Below are 23,707 nucleotides of genomic sequence, written 5' to 3' on the forward strand. Positions count from 1 at the left end.
TTCACACCCTCGGATATAGAGTCGGACACTCTCACCCATGGTTTTGACATCGGTACATGGCGCAGCGTACGATAATTAGCCGCCACATAGTTGTTTTGGCGTATGGTAATTAGCCGCCCCTAGCCGATTTCACAAAACGTGTAATCATTTTGAAACTCATGTTTCTATACTCATCAGCGTACGGTAATTAGCCGCCACATAGCTGTTTGAAAAAATACCTGGAACAATTACATACAACCACACATTCCACACTTATTTGGTTTACGGAAAATCATATCGTTTTCCAATTCAAGTATACAGCTTTATACAAATATGGATAACAATCATTTCAATAATAGAGTTTAAATAAAACAAATAGTTTTCCAAACAAAGCAGAGATGATACCCGAAATCTCCAAATTTTACCGAAAGTTATAACCCAAAAATCCCGTATTTTACCCGATAGATTTTCCCAAATAAGTTATCAAAACATACATACGATCGTAACCTACAAGCTTACCGCTCCCAATTTCAAAAAGTAACTGATATAAACTGAATCCCCTTACCTTAACCCGAATTCCAACTACGAACTCTACGGTCCCCAAAACTTTGCATCGAGACTCCAAAACCTATATACCACAGTACAATATATGCTTACAACTCATACTACTACACATATTTCAAATTAGAAAGGAAAACTTAGTCTTACCTCGATTTTGGCCCGAAACTTGAAACTGCTCGAAATGAGATTCCAATCCGCTAGAGAGAGAGGGAGAGATCTACAAGTTCTAGAGAGAGAGGGAGAGGATATTTGATATTACTTAACTCCAAAGCAACCCATTTGGATATTTATAGCCTTTAACTCGGCCGACCTTGTCGACGAATTGATGTCCTCGTCGACGAGTCCGTCATTACCTTCGTCGACAAAACGGTGTCCTCGTCGACGAGCCCGAGGTTCCAGATTTTCCAAAATCTCTCGGGATCTCCTTGTCGACGAGACACTGAATTTCGTCGCCGAGAACAAAAGGGACTTCGTCAACAAACTCTGGCTTCGTCGACGAAGCTTGTCCAAATTACTTCTTACCCTTTTTTGAATACTTAATCCACATATTATGGTTCAGGTTCTTACAGAGGGGAATGTGTTGGAAGGTATTATACTGATATTTGTTTTTTTAGTGGGGAAATGTAAATTTCAGGGTGTTGAATTAGGAACACACAGGAGTAGGTTTGGTTAGATTTGTGGGCTTCTCAGTAAGCAAGGTAAAGGGATAAATTAAGTTAGCATTTTCCTAAAATTAATTATTAATATACAACATTTATTTTCAGAAATTACGTATGTTATAACATAGTGTTTTAGAATACTGCTATTGAACAGAAAAATAGATTTAATACATTTTATCAGAGCATATGATTTCAGATAATATTTTATGTTTAGAGTATGACTTACATTTGTGTGACATGAGTATAAATTTCCATGAAAATGATGTTATATCAGAACAATATGATTTTTCCAGAATAAGTGTAACGCCTCATACCCGCCGAGTGGGGCCAGGAGGTCACGTGTAAGATTCACCTGCTTCTGATACCATTCACCACAATTAAGCAGCGGAATAAAAATATCTAACATCAAACTCAAATACTAGAGTCAACCTATATACATATATGTACCCCATAAGCATTTGCCACCATTCGTTTATATTACATACCGGTATTTAAAAAAAAAAACACAAACTTACATAAACTGTTTTTATAGACTTCCCAGATTTACCAAAAATATTACCCTGCTAGAGCCCTAAGCCCGATCTCCTGATGGACTAGAAAACATAATCATCCACTAGGATAAGACACATCTCAATAAGGAAGAAAAAATCATATCAGTGTGTGGCAAAGTGATTAAATATTACAAAATATACTATCGTTTGCCAATCATCCCCAACCCCTCCTGAGAAATCACATCATTAATATCAACATAAATCTCTAAATTCATACTCACATTTAATATGCATAAGTTCTGATCTCTGATTCCATACTCACATTCATAATTATTTTTAATAATAAAACCTGAGAATAGGGAAGATTACCCGACTATACAAGTAGCTTCCCCCTGCTCTAATACCAGTATCAGGACACTCACCTTACTCGGTAAGCTCTCGGGCCATGTATATAGACAAAGTCTCCAAGAATAGGGAAGGTTACCCGCCCATACAAGTAGCTTCCCTTTTCTCTAGCGTCAAACTGAAAATAGTAGGGCACTCGCCTTTCTCAGCAAGCTCTTGGCAGAAAGTTTTACCTTGTCATATATATATATATATATATATATATATAAAATTTAATTATTATATCATTCATCTTATCAGATCACATTCCACATAAACATACTGTCCACACAGGACTCTCATCCATACAAAACAAATATCAACACATGGTCTACATAGGACTAGTCCACACAAGACAAAATCATCACATAGTCCACACAGGACAATCATCATCACATGGTCCACACAGGATTGGTCCATATAGGACAATCATCATCACATGGTCCACACAGGATTGGTCCACATAGGACAATCATCATCACATGGTCCACACATGACTATCATCATCACAGATCACATCGTGGCCCACACAGGCACCACTAACCACGAGTACAAATCCCCATGACCTATCCGTAGTATATGAGTAGAACAACCTCCTCAGGTCTACCAATGCTCCACCCCAATATATAATGAAAATATACGAACTCCTCAAACCTGCCAACGTATATCGTGATTACATCTAGGTACTATAACGAACTCCTCGGGCCTGCCAACGTTATATTGTGATATACACGAATAACCACACAAAAATCCATACACACAAATCACATTATTTATCACGCAATAATCTTAAGTAGCCAGTATTCACAACAATCAATATTCACCATAAACTGTACTCACAGCTAACTAGTAGTTCACAAATCAACAGTAAATTCATCATTTTGTACTCACATCAGCCAATTAAAATTATGAAAATTGTATTCTTGCCACACAATTTCTTTTCCATATATATATATATATATATATTTTATATTCTCAAATTAACCAGTTTAAACTTTAATAAAAATCCTACTATAATTAGTTCCCCTTACCTATTTTTCTAAATTATGCCTGCAAAACCCCAAAACGACGCTGGCGGTACTCACCCGGTGGTCCCTAATTCAAAAACCTGAATTTATCAACCCAAACTTCAACAAAAATGTTATTTTATCACTCCCTAGGCCCTATATACTCCATATTAACAATATAACTTAAAATATCCTTCTTACCCTGATTTTGGGATGATTCTCAAACTGCTCAAACTGAAATTCTGTTCCAGCTAAGTTGTAGAGAATCTTCCCAAGATCAAGATGGTAGCTTCTGATCATCGAACCAAGGAAAAATGAAACCAAAAACTTAGAGAGAAGGTGGGAGGGCCGTTTTCTAGAGAAATAAAATGAGAAAAATGAAAGAATTCTCGCTGAAATCTCGATTTTCGGCTATATATAGGTGACTTGCCACGTGGCCTAGCCGACGAGACACGTGGATTCATCGACGAGCCCAAGAAGACCGTTCGTCGACGAGGGTGAGAGGTCATTTGATGAAATTCAGAATATCTGAAACCTCTCTCGGCATCTCTTCGTCGATGGAACATGCATACCCGTCGATGAGACTATGTAGGTCGTTCATCGACAAGTAATACTACCTCATCGACGAGTTCCTGCTTAATGCCCTTTTTTTAAAATTTTTCCTTCCCCTTTATTTTTTTCTCCCTTTTCCCTTTATTCATTTTCCTTATTATTTTAATAGTTAAAATTTTTCAGGTCTTTACAATAAGCATGTTACGACATTTTTCAGAAAAACCATAAAAACAGTACAGGAACTATGGATGAGAATATTATGTTAAACAATGCAGAAATTTCATGCTTAGTATGTTATGATATAGCAGGTGCAGATGCCATGATTTGTAGTCAGTGTAGATGCCATAATTATGTATATTATGTTAGAAATTAGAAAAATATTATCATGTGTTAGATATTACTTTGAATATGAAATAGCTATACTGTAACATACTGCCAATAAAATAAAATCTTTTTCCCTGGTTTTAAATCCAATAATTAAACTAAACAGCGAAAGGTCAATCATATAAAATAAATCCACACATAATACAACACCAAAGTGACAAATCAACCCACGATATACAATCATCACTGTCCTCTCGAAACTACACTTATTGATACCAAGGGTTTACAAAAACATGCCACTCAAAAATACTCACTCTCAAAAAATGCAGTACAACAGCCCCTCTACTTGTGAGCCTGCTCCGCTTGCCTAGCTGGTTCACCTTAAAAACAATTCAACACTAGGATGAACCAATGCCCAGTAAGACGAAACATGCTATTACTAGTGTGTAGCTACTAAGTTATATTTCTGTATTAATAATCTAATTTAGAAATAATATCATGGATAACTGAAATTGTAAATGCTGGTATAAACAACATATATTAAAACTATATAAATTTACTTTTCATAATACTACTACTATTTCTGGAAATCTACTTATTCTTATAATATCTGGAAAACTTTCCTTAAATGGTTGTATGTCATGATTCAACCCCTCATGAGAGGGTTGTGCAGCCCGAAGGTGGGACCAATCCTAGTTGGCCTACCAGGGTAAGTCAATTGAACTCTGACAGTCTGATCGGCCCCCTCAATCCATATCTAATGGAGAGCCTGTCCCGACGTGGGCACGATCGACCTCATACCACTTACTATCTGAGTAAAGTGGTTGCACTCTGAATTGAATATCTGTAGCTTCGGTACCGTGCTCTGCTGTCTGATCCATCAGGGTCTGATAGTATATAGGTAACTGATATCTATAATATATTATTTTTATTGTGGTTTCTAAAATAACCATAACCCCATAGAATTTATCTGAAATTCTCTAACTGAAAATCTGATTTCCGTATAACTGAACTGCTATCTAAATATCTGTATATCGGAGTGTTATGGTGCTGATAAACATGTTATTCTGAAATTACTGAAAATACATATTTCTGAGTATACTGTACACTGAAAAATTCGCCATTCTATAGATATGCAAATATCATGGTATTTCTGTTAATTACTATAAACATGGTATTCACAAATTCTATAAATATAGTACTGTTCTATTATCAACTCAAGCCACACAAATAAATATTAATATTATCAGGTTCTGGAAACTGTAAATATATACATAATCTGAATAATAATTTGATAAAAACATATAGTTTGTACTGAAATCGTAAAAGGGTTTCCAAGCATAGCATATTACCCTTACCTGACTACTGGAAAGCCCCTATGGTATACTAGTCCAATACACGCAGGGCTTCCTACTCAACACCTTGAAACAACATTCGCCATAACAGAATTTCATTATTTCTTCATCTCCATCATTTCCTACAACTGCCAAAAGGCCAAAAACTGCATAAAAGGCCATACCCTGATTCTAGAAAGAAATTCAACTCGATCCCACCAATGATTAGCCCCAACAAACTTGAAGAGAACTCCGCCAGTAGCATCGTGGCGGCCTCAGATTGTCGATCCGGCGAACAACGGGGCCGAAATCGAAGATAAATGGAGGAGAGACCGTAGGAGAGAGAGAGAGAGGGGAAGATTTGCGTTGATTTTTCTGTGATTAAACCAAGTTTAGGGCTATTTATATTGCGTCCTTCGTCGACGAGCCACGTCATCTCGTCGACGAGTCTAATAGGCAATTCGTCGACGAACTCTCCCCTTCGTTAATGAAATTCAGAATCGCCCAAAATATTCTCTTGGTATCTTCTCGTCGACGAAACATGCCCTCGTCGACGAGACCCTCTTGTACCTTCGTTGACAAATGCCATGTGTTCATCAACGAGGCCATGAGAAAATTCCTTGGGTTAATATATCCAAAATGCAATGTCGCGTTCGTCGATGAAGTCTGCTACCTCCTTCTGTTTCTATTCCCATTTCCCTCCCTCTTTATTATTTAAAGAACATTATTCTTTGGGTCGTTACATATGTATCAGTAATACGAAATGTACTATATGTTATCAGAATCCGGATGACTTAGTTTAGATTTTAGAGCATAGTACCATAGCTATTAGATCAAGTACAAGTTCATGTTAGTGTTACCACACATCTCCGATAGAGTGTGGGAGATGGCAGTCGATGTGGCTTATGTGTAGTTTAGATGTCCCCCTAGCAGTTCGGACCAGGTGGGGCAAGTCCATCATACTTATAGACTCATGTTTTGACTTAGCGTGGTCGGCCAGCCATTGTTAGGTCGCGCCTACGGGCGCACAACCTAGTCATGTGGGGGTATTACATGACATCAACTAACTATCCATCATGGGTATTATTTCAGTCTTGTATAGTTATTGAAGATGTTTACATGATTACATAATTTAGTACGTTATTTATTATGATATGATGAATCATGTTTTACTCATAATTTATACAACCGGTTTTATCATATATATATATATATTATGTACAGTTCATGTTTAAGCACGATAATACTCATGTTTCCACACACTGATATTAGTTTATCTCCCTTACTGAGAGGTGTCTCACCCCAGCATTACAAACATTTCAGGAAATCTAGATAGAAGGGCGGATAGAACTCCGCAGCAGTAGAGGTTTGGGTATTTGGGTTATGACCCTAGGGTACTTTTTGGTCATTTTATGGATGTTTGTATATCTATATAATAGATTCAGTAGAACTCTCGTATTGTGCCCAATGTTGTATGGCATGTATGTAATTTATATTTTCCATTGCTTAGGTATTAGAGATGACAGGTATATCCCTAGTGCCCATCGGTCCGGGTTGATCATGACTATATCAGTTTAGCAAGATATCTGAGTTATTATAAATGTTGTTATGTAGAAATTAAATTAATAAACATGAATTTATGTATAGAGTAAAAATAGGTAGGTTGTTACAGTTTGGTATCAGAGTTTAGGTTGCTAAGTTTCCTAGACTTTAGAGTGCAGCAAAAACAATACTAGAGTATAGGAAAAAGGGATTCGAGGTTTTGTTCTGCAGCATGAAAGCAGGACTTCCGTGGTGGTTTATGTGTCTTTCCTGGGGCGACGATTTCAGGAAAGTCATAGTAAACTATTGTCGAGTTGTGTTTATAAAATGTAGGACCGAATCTTGATTCAAGATAAGGATGTCAAGATAGTGGTTAGACACGAAAATTTTAAGGGTAGGGTCGTTAAGCCATGTTTATTGTCTTTTCAAGATGGACCTTGGGGGTGGTAGTGCTTATACGAGCGGTAGTGAGGGTGCAGGGCCCTCGGGTGCAGGCGGTGGTGATTCAGACGCAGTATTAGGCAATGTAGCTCAATAAGTCATGGCTGAGATTGCACGAAGCTCCAGGGAACATGGAGGTTCGTCTGCAGGCCACGGATGTACTATAATACCCCAAACCCAAAGGGTTTAGGATATTTACTTTTTTACTATTGATTTACAGCGGAAGTAAATAAATTCAAATATTATTAAATCAGAGCGCTAATCATCCATATTACAATCATTTATTTCAAAAGAAGAAAAATTACACAAGCATAAATATCTAGCATCATACTGATATTTCTAATCAATCTTTATTTTTTCTGTCCCCACCCCGCATGCTTGCTAAGCCTGATTTCCGACATGCCCTTCAGAGTTATCTGAAATAAAAATATGATTGGAGTGAGACAACGCTCAGTAAGTAAATAAGATTATTATTAGTGTGTGGCCAAAATGAGCTTTTTAAAAATTTCATAAAATAATATTTAATACTATAACTTCAAAACTGCTTCTAGAATAAAAAAAAATTTAAAACTTTCTGCATAAAACTTTTGTCATCAATTACAACAGTAGAATTTTATAATCATATACTATAACTGTTAAATTAAACTTTTAACTTTAAAACTGTAAAAATATTTAATGATAAACATACATATACTTTTTCTTATACATTTTCTTTAAATCGTCATTTAAGCACAAAAATAATCCTTTTCATGTAAACTTACACTTTTCCTTCAAATCATCAATAACTTTGTACACGTAATTAAATATGTATAAACATTATTGTAAAAACCACCCTTAGGCCTATTTGCCGTAAGTCATGTTTACCCCCATGATTGGATTGTGCGGTCCGAAGACTGGAGTTAACTGGTTGGCCGACCAAACTAAATCAACGTACGTAAACATTAAGTGAGATTTTCCTTATTAAATCCTAGTCCAGAACCAGGTGTGCACTCAGGAGAAATCCACTAACATAAATAACCACTCTGTAAACAGTGTGGGTGCACTCTGATTCGTTTAAACTTTAAGTTGTGATACCGAGCATCTGTAACTCTGAACTTTCGTTATCTAAGGGGTTTTAAAATCATCTTATTATAATTTATGCAATTTAAAATATCGTGAAAATCTCATCTTTACTCATATTTTCATAAAAAAATGCAACGTAGAAATAAACTCATGCCACACAATTTTTGTGTTAAAAATATATATAATTTTTTTTTGAATAGAAAGAAATGCTGAAAATGTACCCGAGGGGATTAGAACATTTTTTAACCCAAAAATAAATGCAAGTATATTAAAGATAAAACTAGTATAATTAAATCTACGTAAAAATAAATTCATGAAAATTTTATGGAACTAACTAATATAATTGAAATTTACTTACAAAATAAACTCGGGTATGAATTTTGAATAAAAAAAACTAACATAATCAAATTTACTTACCTCTTCTTTTATCTTGTACTACGAACACAGTAACTATCTCTAAGAAATGAGATCGAAAATAGTGGGTGAGTGTGAACTTACTCGAAAATTCTCTCTCCACCACAAATTCTTTCACTCACTAATCATTCTCTTCCTTTGAAATTTTTTGTAAAAAATGAAGGTTGAGAGCTTCCTATTTATAGGAAAATTTTGGGGAAGAAGTAGAATTTGTAAAAGTGTGGGGAGAAGGGTGAAATTATAATTTTTTAAAAATTAAAGAATGGGTAAGGGATGGACAAGGTATGGGTTGAGTATGGAATGAGGATGGAGGCCATGTGGGAGTGTTTGCCACAATTCCCATTAAATAAAATTTTAATTAATTACTTACTTAATTAATTATTTTATTATTTTTAATCATTATTATCATTGTTATTACTTTTAAACTATTTTTAGTATTTATTTATTTTTGAAAAATAATTAAATTTGAATTTCGAAAACTCATGTGGGCTCCACATAACTTCGAGACGCAAGTGGGTCCTACGTAACTCCAATAGTTCTTATACGATTTTATGAGCCCTACATAACTTTGGGACTCATGTAAATCCCACACGACTTCGGGACTCATGTGGGCCCCACATAGTTTTGTGGGCCCCATATATGATACCTATATTATTATTATCTTATTATGTATTTCTATAAATTATGCCTGTCAAAATACTATTTTATGTATATGTACTTATTTAAGTGTACAAACAATGTCTATCTTATTTATCCTATGAAATTCCATTTTAACCAAGCCGACCTCCAGGGAGCGATTGAGTCGCAATGGTCTCTGAGCACTCGCTAAGACAAGGTATTTCTTAAGCATCAAACATGGAATCATGGATCTTATAGAAAAACACTTCTGTATTGATATTAACTTAATGACCATTTTTATTATTTTATTATTATTGTGTTTTAATCGTATATGTGTTTTTGGATCATCACATGTACGATAGAGAAATCACTAAGATGAATCCTTCAGTATTTTCAAAAGGGACTGATCGTACAATTGCCGAAAACTAAATGCAGGAAATTGATAATGTATTAGTGGTGTTGTAGTGCACGGAGGAGCAGAGGGTTTTATTTGCCACTTATAAGCTGACGGGAGAGGCCGAGAGATGGTGGACTGCTGTAAAACTATTAGAGGATTAGAGGTCAGTACCTATAGTTATGACTTGGTGTCAATTTAGAGATTTTCTTTTCGATAGATATTTCCTGGCCACTACTAGAGAGGCCAAAGTAGATGAATTCTTGAATTTGAAGTAGGGACAGCAAACAGTCCAATACTACGTGGCGAGGTTCATAGAGTTGTCTCGCTTTTCCCCGTATATCATTCCCGATGAGGCAAAGAAAGCAAGATAGTTTGAAAGAGGTTTGAAGTGAGAAATAAATAAATAGGTAGCAGTGTTGAAAGTGTAGGACTTTGCTGAGTTGGTAGACAGAGCAGCAGTGGCAGAGGCCAGTGAACGGATGGGTGCAGAGGAGCATGGATAGAAGAAGAGGTCCACAACTTCAGGCTTTCAGAAGGGATCTAGTCGGGGCATGTGGAGAAGAGGTAATTATGGCAGGGGTCAGAAGCAGGAGACGAGGGGCCGTGAGGTTTAGGGTATGTATACCTACCCTATTTGTCAAACATGTGGGAGGAGACGCTTAGGGGATTATCAAGCGAAGAGAGGCGTTTGCTATTGCTGCAAAGGACCGAGACATTCAGTACGAGATTGCCTTACACCACCTGGTATCGCTCCTACTCCCAAACCTTACCGGGAAGGTTATCAGGCGTCCCATTGAGGCCAATAAAGGAATTTAGCCCCAACGAGGGTTTATGCATTGACGCCAGGAGACGCTGAGACCGCAAGCGACGTCGTGATAGGTACTCTTACTACTTTATCATATCAAGCTATTGTTTTGTTTGATTCAGGTGTCACCCATTCTTTTGTGTCTGCGAGATACGTTAAATTTTTTGGAGATGAGACACAGTTATCAGATGTTGAATTGTTAGTAGCTACACCAACAAGGTTAGTGGTGAGGTGTTGTAGGATGCTTAGAGGCTATCTAGTAGATATTTAGGGGAGAGTATTACCAACTAACGTAATTGTGCTAGGCATGCATGGATTCGATGTAATACTAGGTACGGATTGGCAAACAGCTAATTATGCTAGTATCGACTTTCATCTGAAAGAGGTGATATTCAGACCACCAGGAAAGCAAGAATTCAGATTTGTGGGGTCGCGGGTGCATTCCCTGCCTCAGTTAGTGTCAGCCATTCAGGCGAGAAGACTACTCTTGGATGGATGTTAGGGGTTTATGACCTATGTAAAGGAGGTGACAGAAAATGAATTGAAACTTGTCAGTATACCAGTGGTAAAGGAGTTTCCAGACGTTTTTCCATAGGAGCTACCTGGGTTGCCTCCCAATCGCAAGGTAGATTTTGCTATCGATTTGCTTCTAGGGATGTCATCGATCTCTAAAGTTCCTTATCGAATGGCTCCAACAGAATTAGGAGAATTAAAGGATCAGCTACAAGATTTATTGAATAAAGGGTTTATCAAACCTAGCGTATTGCTGTGGGGAGCTCCAGTTTTATTTGTGAAAAAGAAAAACTAGACTATGAGGATGTGCATAAATTACAGGGAAATAAATAAAGTAATAGTTAAGAACAGGCATCCTCTATCCCGTATGGATGATTTATTTGATCAACTTCAGGGTACACGGGTTTATTCTAAAATTGATCAACGATTTGGGTACCATCAGGTAAAAGTCAAGGTAGAGGACATCTCGGATGTGTGTTGATGCAACAGGGCAGAGTTGTAGCATCTGCCTCTAGACAATTGTTGGAATATGAAAAGAGTTATTCTATCCATAATCTAGAATTGGTTGCAGTGGTTCATGAATTGAAAATTTGGAGGCATTATCTGTACAGAGAGAGATATGAAATATTTTTAGACCATAAAAGTCTAAAGTACTTCCTCACACAGAAGGAGAGAGGTAAGTAAGTAACGTTTCTTATACAGGTTAATTAGTACCATGTATTGGTTTCTGTTTTGGTTGGTTATGGGAGAATTTTGTTCAGTTATTGTAATCTCCTAGAACCGTATATGTAACCACGGTATTCTTTTGCCATAAGTGAGGGTAAGTAATAGGATAAGTAGTGAATTTTTTCTCGGATGATGGTGTATAGTATGGATAGCAAATTTCGAGGACAAAATTTTTATAAAGAGTGGAGAATGTAGAGATCCAGAGAATTATAACAATTAAATAATAAAGGAAAATAGAGGAAAAAGATTTTACCAATGGGGGCTTAGCAGGATCTCGTCGATGAACGCAGAACATTCGTCGACGAATGGCCTTCTTGGCAATGTTGACGAGGACACGTGTCACGCCGACAAAGAGATACTGACGGTAGATTTCAAAACTTTCAGGCTCGCCGACGAATCTGTGACTTCATCGACAAACTAACTTCTTGGACTTGTCGACGAGGTGAGATGGCTCGTCGACTAGGCCACATGAACAACACTCTATAAATACGCTTAAATCACATTTCCAACAAGCAACTGCATGCAAATCCTCTTTCTCTCTAAAACTCATCTCTCTCACTTTCTCTCTTTAATTCCGGCTTTGATTCTCGTCGGTTTAACGATCGGAAGCCACCAGGTTACTCCTGGGAAAGTTCTCTACAATATTGCCGGATTAGAATTTTGATTTGGAACATTTGGGCACCATCTTAAAATCTGGGTAAGTTGGTTATTTTAATTTGTATAAATTATTGGATATTTTTGGATTGAGGGGAATGTGTTGGAAGATATTATAATGGTGTTTGGTGTTTTGTTGGGAAAATGTAAATTTCAGGGTGTTGAACTGGGACACGCAAGACTAGGTTTGGTTAGAATTGTGGCTTTCTCAGTAAGCCAAGTAAGGGGATAAATTAAGTTAGCATTTTCCTAAAAATAATTATTAATATACAACATTTATTTTTAGAAATTACGTATGTTATAGTATAGTGTTTGATAATACTGCTGTTGAACAGAAAAAATATATTTAATAGATTTTACCAGAAAATATGATTTCAGATAAGACTTTATGTTTAGAGTATTACTCACATTTGTGTGGCATGAGTATAAATTTTCATGAAAATTATGTTATATTAGAACAATATGATTTTTTTAGAATAAGCATGTTACGACAATTTAAAAAAAAAACCATAAAAACAGTACATGAACTATGGTTGAGAATATTATGTTAAACAATGCAAAAATTTCATGCTCTGTATGTTATGATATAGCCGGCGCAGATGCTGTAATTATGCATGTTATGTCATAAATCAAGAAAATATTATCATGTCAGATATTACTTTCAATATGAAACAACTATGTATCAGTAATACGAAATAAACTATATGTTATCAGAACCCGAATAACTTAGTTTAGATTTCAGAGCGCGGTGCCGTAGCTATCAAATCAAGTTGATGTTGAAGTTTATGTTAGTGCTACCACACATCTCAGATAGAGTGTGGGAGATAGCAGTCGATGTGACTTCATTGTAGTGCAGGTGTCCTGACCCTAAGCAATTCGGACCAGGTGGGGCAAGCCCATCGTACTTATTGACTTATGTTTGACTTAGCGTGGTCGGCCAACCATTGCTAGGTCCCGCCTACGGATTACACAACCCAGTTATGTGGGAGTAATACACGACATCAGCTAACTATCCACCCTAGGTATTATTTCAGTATTATATAGAAGATGTTTACAAGATTATAGAATTTAGTACATTATTTATTATGATATGATGAATCACGTTTTACTCATAATTTATATAGCCAAATTTATCTTTTATATATATATATATATATATATATTATGTACAGTTCATGTTTAAGCACGATAATACTCATGTTGCCACACACTGATATTAGTTTATCTCCCTTACTGAGAGGTGTCTCGCCCTAGCATTACAAACATTTAAGGAAATCTAGATAGAAGGGCAGATAGAGCTCTGCAGTAGTAGAGGTTGACCAAATTACCCTGTCAGAAGGGTAAGTAGTTGAGTTAGGGTCAGATTGGTATAATTGTTTGCTGAAATTAGTTTTGTGGCATTTAGAGTGTTTAGAACACTTGAGAAAAATAAACTGATTAAACTTTCACACATAAAATTTAAAATACCCAATTCACCCTCCTTCTTAAAATTACACCTTAACTTTTATTAAATATACCCTCGTATGTATCCCTTATTGACTTAATAAATTTTTTTTTTTGTCTATCAATGGCTTTATGGGACCAACAGTTACCCAAAGGGGTAATCTTAGAAATCAAAATTGACTTAATAAAAAAACTCAACGAAACAAGACTCGAAGGAAATAGTACTTAACAGAAACGACTCAATTTCAAATAACCGGGACTCAATAATAATAGGGATTTAATAACACGAACTCAATTTTATAGGGACTCGATTTCAAACACAAAAGGACTTAAGAAAAATGACTCAATTAATAGGGACTCAACTTTTAAAAATAAGGACATAATAAAAGGACTTAATTAATAGGGACTCGAACTTTTTTAAAAATAAGGACTTAATAAAAAAGACTCAATAGCAGAGACTTAATTTTACAGTAACAAGGACTTGATTTTAAACACATAAGGGCTTAATAAGATACTTCAAAGAGGTCCTTTAAATTTATAGAGTACAGAATCGACCCTTCCTTATGTAAATTACATGTTGTTATGAAGGGTCCCCTCACTGGGAGGAAAAGAGAGACTCGGTTAAAATTGGGGTTTCTACAATAAACACTGCTCATCTTTTGTTAGGATGATCTTGATTGTATGATTTGGATGTCTCACATAATGGGCGTGCCAACACTTATTCCTTTATGAGTAATGACAAGAGAATTGTTTTAAGCCACTAAAACTGAAAGGTGAGAAAAAAGAAGAAGGAAAAGACAAAAACTAGTGGAAAATCATTGAATATCATGAGTAAAAAATAGTTTGAGCGGGAGAATCGAGATACACAGGTAGTGTATGTGGTTGTTATTAGGGAGATTGAGGCGTCCCTTCTTGAGCATGAAACACCACTAAAGGTATCACCCATACTTTCTGAGTTTAAGGATGTAAAGTAAAAAAAATAAATATTGGCTTTTCAATTTTCAAACACTAAGTTGGATAAACACAAAAGTTATACTACATATTATTAATTTTTCACGTTGTGCAAAGCAACAACACTTGGTAGTACATGACATGAGAGATTTTATTTTCTATTTTTATTTTTAAATTATAAAAAAAAAAATCAAATAGTTTAAGAACATTTGGATAATTGTAGATAGTTATAAGAATATTTTGAAATAATTTTAAGTAGTTATAGTGATAAATTTAGCATAATTAGAGGGCATTTTGGGATAATTATGGGTAGTTAAAAGAGTATTTTGGAATAATTATTGATGGTTATATAGATAATTTTGATATTTTTGAAAGACGATAACAAATAAGGGAATCCTTTTTATAATAGTATATAGACTATAATTTTTCTGATACTATAAAAGAGATTCTCCCTTTGATGTCATAGTTTTAAAATGTGAAATTTATTTCTATGTCTACCTATAATTATTTTAAATATTCGTTAACTACCTACAACTATCCGAAAATACCTTTATTAATAATATCAAATTTATCCCTGTAACTACACATAATTATCTAAAAGTATCCCTATAAATTTCTACAAATATTCTAAAATGTCTTTATACTATTAAAATTTTTATTATTTCTTTTATAATTTTATAATTTTTTTCAAAAAGGTTAAGTAATTAATTAATTAAGTATTACAATTCTATTGAGAATTTGAATTTTGAATTTGTAGGCGTACCCGAGAAGCCAAGGATATCAGAGGCTCACAGGCAATCTAAATCACCGTCCACCAATCTAACGGTCCATATCAATCGATGTAAATGCCAAACCGCGCCCAAATGCGGGGGCGCCTGGTTACAACTGTCACGCTGCTATTATCTTTCTCTGCCAAAAGGAAGGGGCATAGTGGGCCCCGCACCATCACAAACCTCCGCGGCCCACAATCAGACGGTCACGATCACATCTCACATTTGGCGGGAATTATTCAATTCCGCCAAAACCCCATAGAGGGAAATTCCCCAAACCCTAATTTCCAAATTTCAAAACACTCTCCCACCCTCTCCCCATTTATCTCTTCCTGTGCATCTATATAATCTCTCGGTTGCGCCCAACCTGTTCGACGAAACTCCTAGCCGAGAAGGAGGCAAAATCGATCATTTGTTCGAAGATGTATGTGGTGAAGAGAGATGGGCGTCAGGAGTCCGTGCACTTCGACAAGATCACGGCGCGCCTCAAGAAGCTGAGCTACGGGCTGAGCATCGAGCACTGCGACCCTGTGCTTGTGGCTCAGAAGGTGTGCGCTGGAGTTTACAAGGGCGTCACCACTAGCCAACTTGATGAATTGGCCGCTGAAACTGCTGCTGCCTTGACTGCAAATCACCCCGATTACGCCTCCGTGAGTTTTGCCGCCCCTTAATGTCTAGCTCTCTCTCTATGTGTGTGTCCGGGTGCGTGAATTTTCGGTAATGGGGGGTTTTTCCTTTTGTTATGTAGTTATACAATCTTGGTTCTTTTTTACTTTTTTCGTTTTTAATATGTTTCAATTGTTCTTGTTAGCTTTTAGTTTTGGGTTTTGGAGTTTGTTTATTGGGGGTTTGGTGAATTTTTACTTTATTAGTTAAATTTCAGTATGTCTGGATCTGGGTCTGGTTTGATGAAGTGAAATGGTTATGGCAACTCTTATGACTTTTGATTTGATTTCCACTTCTCTTCCCTTGGTCCCGAGATCTGCATTTTGGTGGGGTTCAAAGTGGGAGGTAAAACAGTTTACCTCGATTTGCTCACATCTGTAAATATTTGATTGATACAGTTGGCTGCAAGAATTGTTGTCTCGAATCTGCACAAGAACACTAAGAAGTCATTTTCAGAAACGTAAGTGTTGCATTTCTGTTATTCGGTGGATACGACTGTAATTTGAAGAGAACATTTGTTTCTCACATGGATTGTTACTGCAGGATAAAAGAAATGTATAACCATTATAATGAGAGATCTAAGATGAAGGCTCCCCTGGTTGCTGATGATGTATATGAAATAATTATGAAGGTAATCTCGCTCATTGTATTTTAAAATATTGGGTTTAATGTTTGTCAATTTGAGTCAAACTCAAAATATAAAAGAAACTTCTCCATTGGATCCTTTCCTAACATCACCTCTAAGGGAAATAATAGGTAAAATTGCATGGTATATATTCATAATGGCATTTGACTTATGAACACTTCTTGTCTCGTGGCTTTGCTAGAAAAAAAAAAGTTACATTGCACTAGAATTTCAGGTTTGAGGGGGATCTGGCTGTGATTTCATAATGGTGGTTTTGAAGTGTGAATTCTGGTTTTTGTTTCAGTAACCAGAAGCTGGTAGCTAAAAGTGTGTGCTTTTTATCAATTTTCTTTTGTGCTTTTCTGTTGCTGTATTGGCATTGAGTTTTTTGTTCAATTTGTTTTGTATTTCAATAGTATTTTCTGAAAATAGAAAAAATGTTAAAGGCCCTGACAGTTTTTGTTTTATTTTTATGTGTTCTAGAATGCTGCTAGATTGGACAGTGAGATTATATATGACCGGGACTTTGACTATGATTACTTTGGTTTCAAAACCCTTGAGAGGTCCTATCTTTTGAAGATGCAAGGGAAGGTTGTAGAGAGACCACAGCACATGCTGATGAGGGTTGCTGTTGGAATTCACAAGAATGATATTGATTCTGCTTTGAAGACCTATCATTTGATGTCTCAGCGATGGTTCACTCATGCTTCTCCCACACTTTTTAATGCAGGAACACCAAGGCCCCAAGTATGTCTTGTTCTTATGAAAATTTGGATTTTGTCTCTTAATTCTGTTTCACCTTTTTATTGTTCAATTCAAAGGCTGGTTGACATTGTAAAATTAGGATTTGATTGTATGTTTGCTCAAGCATTCATGCAAGCATGATGAAAATAATATTTAATTGTATAATTCACATGCGATTATATGTTTATGTGGTTTTCTTGGTGGCTGTTGGCAGTTGAGTAGTTGCTTTCTCTTGTGCATGAAAGATGATAGCATTGAAGGGATATTTGAAACTTTGATGGAGTGTGCTGTTATCAGCAAATCAGCAGGTGGAATTGGTTTTTCTGCTCATAACATCCGTGCCACAGGCAGTTATATACGGGGAACAAATGGGACATCTAATGGCATAGTCCCAATGCTGCGGGTGTTCAATGATGCTGCACGTTATGTTGATCAAGGTGGAGGCAAGAGGAAGGGTATGTCTATCATGCCATGTTTGTTTGTTATATTACATAATGTTTGGTGGTGCTTTTTCTAAATAGACTAATTTTTCCTCTAGGTGCTTTTGCTGTGTACTTGGAGCCATGGCATGCTGATATATTCGAGTTCCTAGACCTTAAAAAAAACCATGGAAAGGTATGGCTTGATGGTTTGATGGATTTGTTTGTCATTTTCTTTACACTGTTATTCTTTTAATGTGTCCCTTTGGCTTTAATTGTTTCTATTTAGACAATGTTAACTAGTTGTTCATGGTTCCATCAAGTTCTGGCATTGTACCTGTTAGTGTTGTTGATGCATAATTTATTATTCCTGTAGGAAGAAAATCGGGCTAGAGATCTATTTTATGCCCTTTGGGTACCTGATCTCTTTATGGAGAGAGTCCAAAGTAATGGGCAGTGGTCCTTGTTTTGTCCTAATGAGGCACAGGGATTAGCTGACTGTTGGGGTGAAGAATTTGAGAATTTGTACATGCAATATGAAAGAGAGGTATGTTCCAATTCAAATTTTTCATTTTTGATTTTCTGTTTGATTGTTATATATACGTGCATGTGTTTGTGTGTGTATACAGACATTATTGGAACTTGATTATAATATAGTTTGCTTTGTGTAGGGTAAGGCAACGAAGGTTGTCCAGGCACAAAACCTCTGGTTTGAAATTTTGAAATCCCAAATAGAAACTGGGACCCCTTACATGCTGTTTAAGGTGATCAACAGAAATATGTGACTTCTTAATATGATTGTATAACCTTGTTGTTTGTCATAATTTTATGCTAAATTCCTTTTTGTTTTTGTCCAGGATACTTGCAATAGAAAAAGTAACCAGCAGAATTTGGGTACCATTAAATCTTCTAACTTGTGTACTGAAATAATTGAATATACCAGCCCAACAGAAACTGCTGTGTGCAACCTGGCATCCATTGCTCTACCTCGATTTGTTAGAGAAAAGGTCAGTTGTGCATGGGTTGAATGTATAGCAAAAAATTATGATCTTTGATTTTTTTTTATTCTTGATTTGACATTGCATTAAGTTGGTTGCTGCAGGGGGTTCCAATGGAGTCACATCCATCCAAGCTTGTTGGAAGCCGGGGTTCTAAGAATAGATACTTTGATTTTGACAAACTTGCTGAGGTTTGGTTTCTTTTAGCTTTGTAATATCCTTGCATGTGCATTTGCTATTGTTCATGCTTTTTTCTATTGCTTACATATTAATTGCACTTTTCCTGTATTTGTCTTGTTGATTAGGTTACTGCAATAGTTACCTCAAATCTTAACAAAATAATTGATGTCAATTACTACCCTGTTGAAACTGCAAGAAGGTCAAATTTAAGACATAGACCAATTGGCATAGGAGTCCAGGGTCTTGCAGATACCTTCATTTTGCTTGGCATGGCATTTGATTCAGCAGAGGTATAAGTTTTTTTCTGCCTGGCTATTTTATTGTTACAATTGGATCACTCTGTTTTGATGATAGATTTTTACAAACCTCAGGCTCAACAGCTAAACAAAGACATATTTGAGACTATATATTATCATGCTCTGAAAGCTTCTTCTGAGTTAGCTGTAAAAGAAGGACTCTATGAGACATATAGTGGAAGTCCTGTCAGCAAGGTATGCAATTCTAAGGGGGAGAAATTTTTCTGTGCCAGTTGTTGGGAGTTAGTACTCCAAACTGGCAAATATAATTTGTATCAATCAGATACAAATTACAAGTGTACATTTGTTCAAATGTTGATCATTTTCTATTAGCTGGTTGGATATTATTGTTCTGTCTGCCATAGGTTTTTTTGTTTTTGGTTTTTTTGTTTGTTTTGTTTTTTTGCCATTCTTCTGATGAACTTGCAGATAATATTAGCAAGCTGTTTAGATGACTTTTGTTTTGTGCAGGGAGTTCTTCAACCTGACATGTGGGGAGTAACACCTTCAAATCGGTGGGATTGGGATGCTCTAAGGGAAATGATAGGCAGGAATGGAGTAAGAAATTCGCTTCTTGTAGCACCAATGCCCACTGCTTCAACCAGCCAGATTCTTGGAAATAATGAGTGCTTTGAACCATATACTTCCAATATTTACAGTCGCAGGGTTCTAAGGTTGATTTTAATCCTATTCTCTTCAGCATATTACAAGACTGAATGCCCTTTATAGCCATCTAAGTTTTGACTTTTTTTTTCCCAGTGGTGAATTTGTTGTAGTGAACAAACATCTTCTCCATGACTTAACTGAGATGGGTCTTTGGTCTCCTGTAATTAAGAACAAGATAATCTATGAGAATGGTTCAGTGCAGAAGATCCCTGAGATTCCTGATGAACTGAAAGGCATTTATAAGTATGAATATGCTCTTTATTTTAGTGCTTTATTTTGCTGCTCTTTTTTTTTTTTTGCTAAAACAATTTGTCATGACCAGGACTGTTTGGGAGATTAAGCAAAAGACTATTGTTGACATGGCTGCTGATCGTGGATGTTTCATAGACCAAAGTCAGAGCCTGAACATACACATGGACCAACCCAATTTTGGAAAGCTTACTTCCTTGCATTTCTATGCATGGTCCAAGGTATTAACTTGTACTGCTCTACCTCAAATTGTTCATCTGATATTAGATAGGTGGAGTTCATACCTCATTCTGGCTTCACTGAAATATCTGCTCTGTTGGAGGATTGCTCCATAATGTTGTTTGATATTATTGTTGATTTTTGTGCACATAATTCCAACTTTTATGTCATTTGGAGTTCTATATAATCCATGAAGAGAATGGCTTTGGAATAGGTTACTTTTTGAGTTACCAGAGTTTTTGTTTTCATTATTATTGGCATGGTTTGCTTAATCTGATTCTTTGTTCTTTCTGTTGCTGGATGTCAAAGGGTCTGAAAACGGGGATGTACTATCTGCGGTCACGTGCTGCAGCTGATGCAATCAAATTCACAGTTGATACTTCCTTGATCAAAGTAACTTTTAGTGCTCTTGCTATCATAGTTCAATCAGTTATTTTTATGCTTTAGCTGATTCTTATGGACGTGAGCTTTGTCATTTCTTGGCTGTATAGGAAGAAATCAATGTGGAGGATGACAATACCAAAATGGCACAAATGGTATGTTCTTTAACAAACCGTGAAGAATGTATGGCATGTGGCAGTTAAAGAAGGCTGTATGTCACCCAAAGGTGATTGGCATTCCTTCTGCATGTGCAGATGGCAAAAGAAAGTCGGGTTTGAAAAGGATATCTTTGGAAGGGTGATGGTGGCTTTCGAAAGGTCTTATAAAATGTCTATTGTAAAGGTTAATCAACTTTTTGAGGTTTTGTATAGCTTTAAATTTGTGCTATCCTACAAACTACTACATATTTATATTCCATCAAATGGTTTCACTAATAGTAATTTATATTTGCCAGTTTGGCTAATTCTGGGTTTTTGGATCTGATTGATGTCCATTGGGTTTATTATTGTAATGTAATGACAAGCTGTTGACTTTTATGTGCATCTCTTTGTATGTGTGTATTAGAAAGTAGTTACATATTTAGCATATTCTCAATATTGTAATATTGGAGATATTTATATATTTCTTGCAATAAATAATTCAGTGATGTTGTAAGCGAGAGTTTCTCGAGGTTAGGGTAGGATACATGTCCATATATTGTATAATCCATCCGTTTAGTACTCAAACTTGTGACTTTGCCTATTTTAATATTTTTTTAAAATTATGTATATGTATATTTAGAACATTGTTTAGCTTAAAAACTTCATAATTAATGTCAACACTATCTCGTGGCGCAAGTCGTGCGATGATAAAGCATTGCTCAAGCCTTACCTTGTGTAGGCACTTGTCAATATTCATCGTTATTATAGTTCGACTGAACCTCTTCTACCTAGTCCATTAATTCATTAGTGACCCTTCTTACCTAGTTGACTATCTTGATACTTATATTGAAAAATAGATGTGTGGTTGCATTGTACCTAAATATAGCAATGGAGCCTTGTTTAAGCTTTTTTAAGGCTTTATATAACATTGAGCTTTTTAAGGCTCTCATAGTAATAAGCAGTGGTTCCAATATCATATATGCAATTTATAACAAAATGAATTAATTTGTTTCAAATTCACAAATCACTTGTATAGTTTTAGTATTTTTATAAACTCATTTATTCGTATGGTGGTATAAATCGACGCACACACTCGATTTAATCCTTTTTACATATAAAGCTTGGTATATAATCGACACCTATTTTCCATATTTTTAAATAGCAAAATGGAACTTCAATTCCCATAGTTTATATATGCATATAACAGTTTAATATATTCCATTTCATATCATTTGCCACACTTATTTGATAAAAAATATGCTATATATAGTATATAACTCAAAAAATAACATTTAAACGGAAAACTAGAGGATCAAGCATCTCCTATGTTAAGTTTAATGCAAATAAAGAAGTTTTGAAAAGTTTGGAAATCATATGTCAAAACCCTTTCTTTACCAAAACAATAAAATCGTAAAATCGACACTTTTACTCGGTGAAACTTTGCAATTAAGCAGTCAATATGTGTATATAAATATAAACTAACTTTTTAGCAGTTTAGTTTTATAAAAAGACTGATGTAAATAAATCCCTTTACCTTTTCTCGAACTTCGAAACACGAACTATGCGGCTCCCAAAACAACGAACCGAGTTCTCATAACCTATAAACCACAGAACAATACTTCAATACAATCCTATTTATTACAGATCTATCGAACCAAAAATGAACTTAGACCCTTATCTTGATTTCGGGATGAAACTTGGAAATCCTCAAAATGAAGATTTGATCCGCTATAATCGTAGAGATTTTCCCCCTGATCCATATAGTAACGTCAGATCATGGATTTGGGTGATGAACAATGAAGGATCGAAGAGAGAGAGAAAGAGATAGAGTTCGCCGGTTCTAGAGAGAGAGAGAGAGAGAGAGAGAGAGAGAGAGAGAGAGAGAGCTTTTGTGTTTCTTAACCATGAAGCCATTAAATAGATATTTATAATTTAGTTGACCCAGTCAGACTCGTCAACGAAGTGGAGTGCTCGTCGACGAGCAGAAGAAGGGCGTTCGTCGACGAAGGAGTTGGCCTCGTCGACGAGCCTGAGATTCCAAAATTCCAGAAATCTCTCGATATCCACTCATCGACGATCCTTTGAACATTGTCGACGAGCCACAGAAGAGACTTCGTCGACGAGAGAAGGAGCCTCGTTGACGAACCCTGCTGCCTTCACCTTTTTAAATTCCTTCCCCCTTTTCTTATTTGTTTAATCACATTTCTCGGGTCAAGTCCTTACATGCTTATTCTTACAAGGGTGCATTTTGATATGATTATATTAAAAAAAATGCATATTCGAAATTGAACAACTTTTGACTAGAGGTATAGTCTGCAAGGTATAATGTCCTCTAGCAAGCTTGATTGAGATCTTTGACATCCATGCTCATAATTGAAGATAGAGTTTGCAAGTTGATCGATTCAAGATAGAGGTAAAATGTCATTTAGACAAATTCCTAGTGGTTTTTAAGTCTGTTAGCCTTGGTTGCTACACTATTTTGGTTTATATGTTTTGA

At 35.9% G+C, this 23,707-nt stretch overlaps 1 protein-coding gene across 1 annotated transcript; it reads left to right on the forward strand.

Moving 5' to 3' along the window:
• Window positions 1–15,744: 15,744 nt before the first annotated feature.
• LOC131160456 (ribonucleoside-diphosphate reductase large subunit) lies at window positions 15,745–21,612 on the forward strand. The gene is made up of 17 exons (XM_058116157.1): window positions 15,745–16,277; window positions 16,692–16,753; window positions 16,837–16,924; window positions 17,402–17,665; window positions 17,877–18,117; window positions 18,201–18,277; window positions 18,458–18,628; window positions 18,753–18,845; window positions 18,939–19,088; window positions 19,184–19,270; window positions 19,385–19,549; window positions 19,631–19,750; window positions 20,027–20,229; window positions 20,315–20,464; window positions 20,544–20,691; window positions 20,999–21,082; window positions 21,181–21,612. Exons 1-17 carry the CDS (start codon window positions 16,050–16,052, stop codon window positions 21,271–21,273), a joined length of 2,424 nt encoding a protein of 807 aa, XP_057972140.1. The 5' UTR covers window positions 15,745–16,049; the 3' UTR covers window positions 21,274–21,612.
• The last annotated feature ends 2,095 nt before the right edge of the window (window positions 21,613–23,707 follow it).

The sequence above is a fragment of the Malania oleifera genome, chromosome 7 (genome assembly GCF_029873635.1).
Source record: "Malania oleifera isolate guangnan ecotype guangnan chromosome 7, ASM2987363v1, whole genome shotgun sequence".
NCBI classification, from domain to species: Eukaryota; Viridiplantae; Streptophyta; class Magnoliopsida; order Santalales; family Ximeniaceae; genus Malania; species Malania oleifera.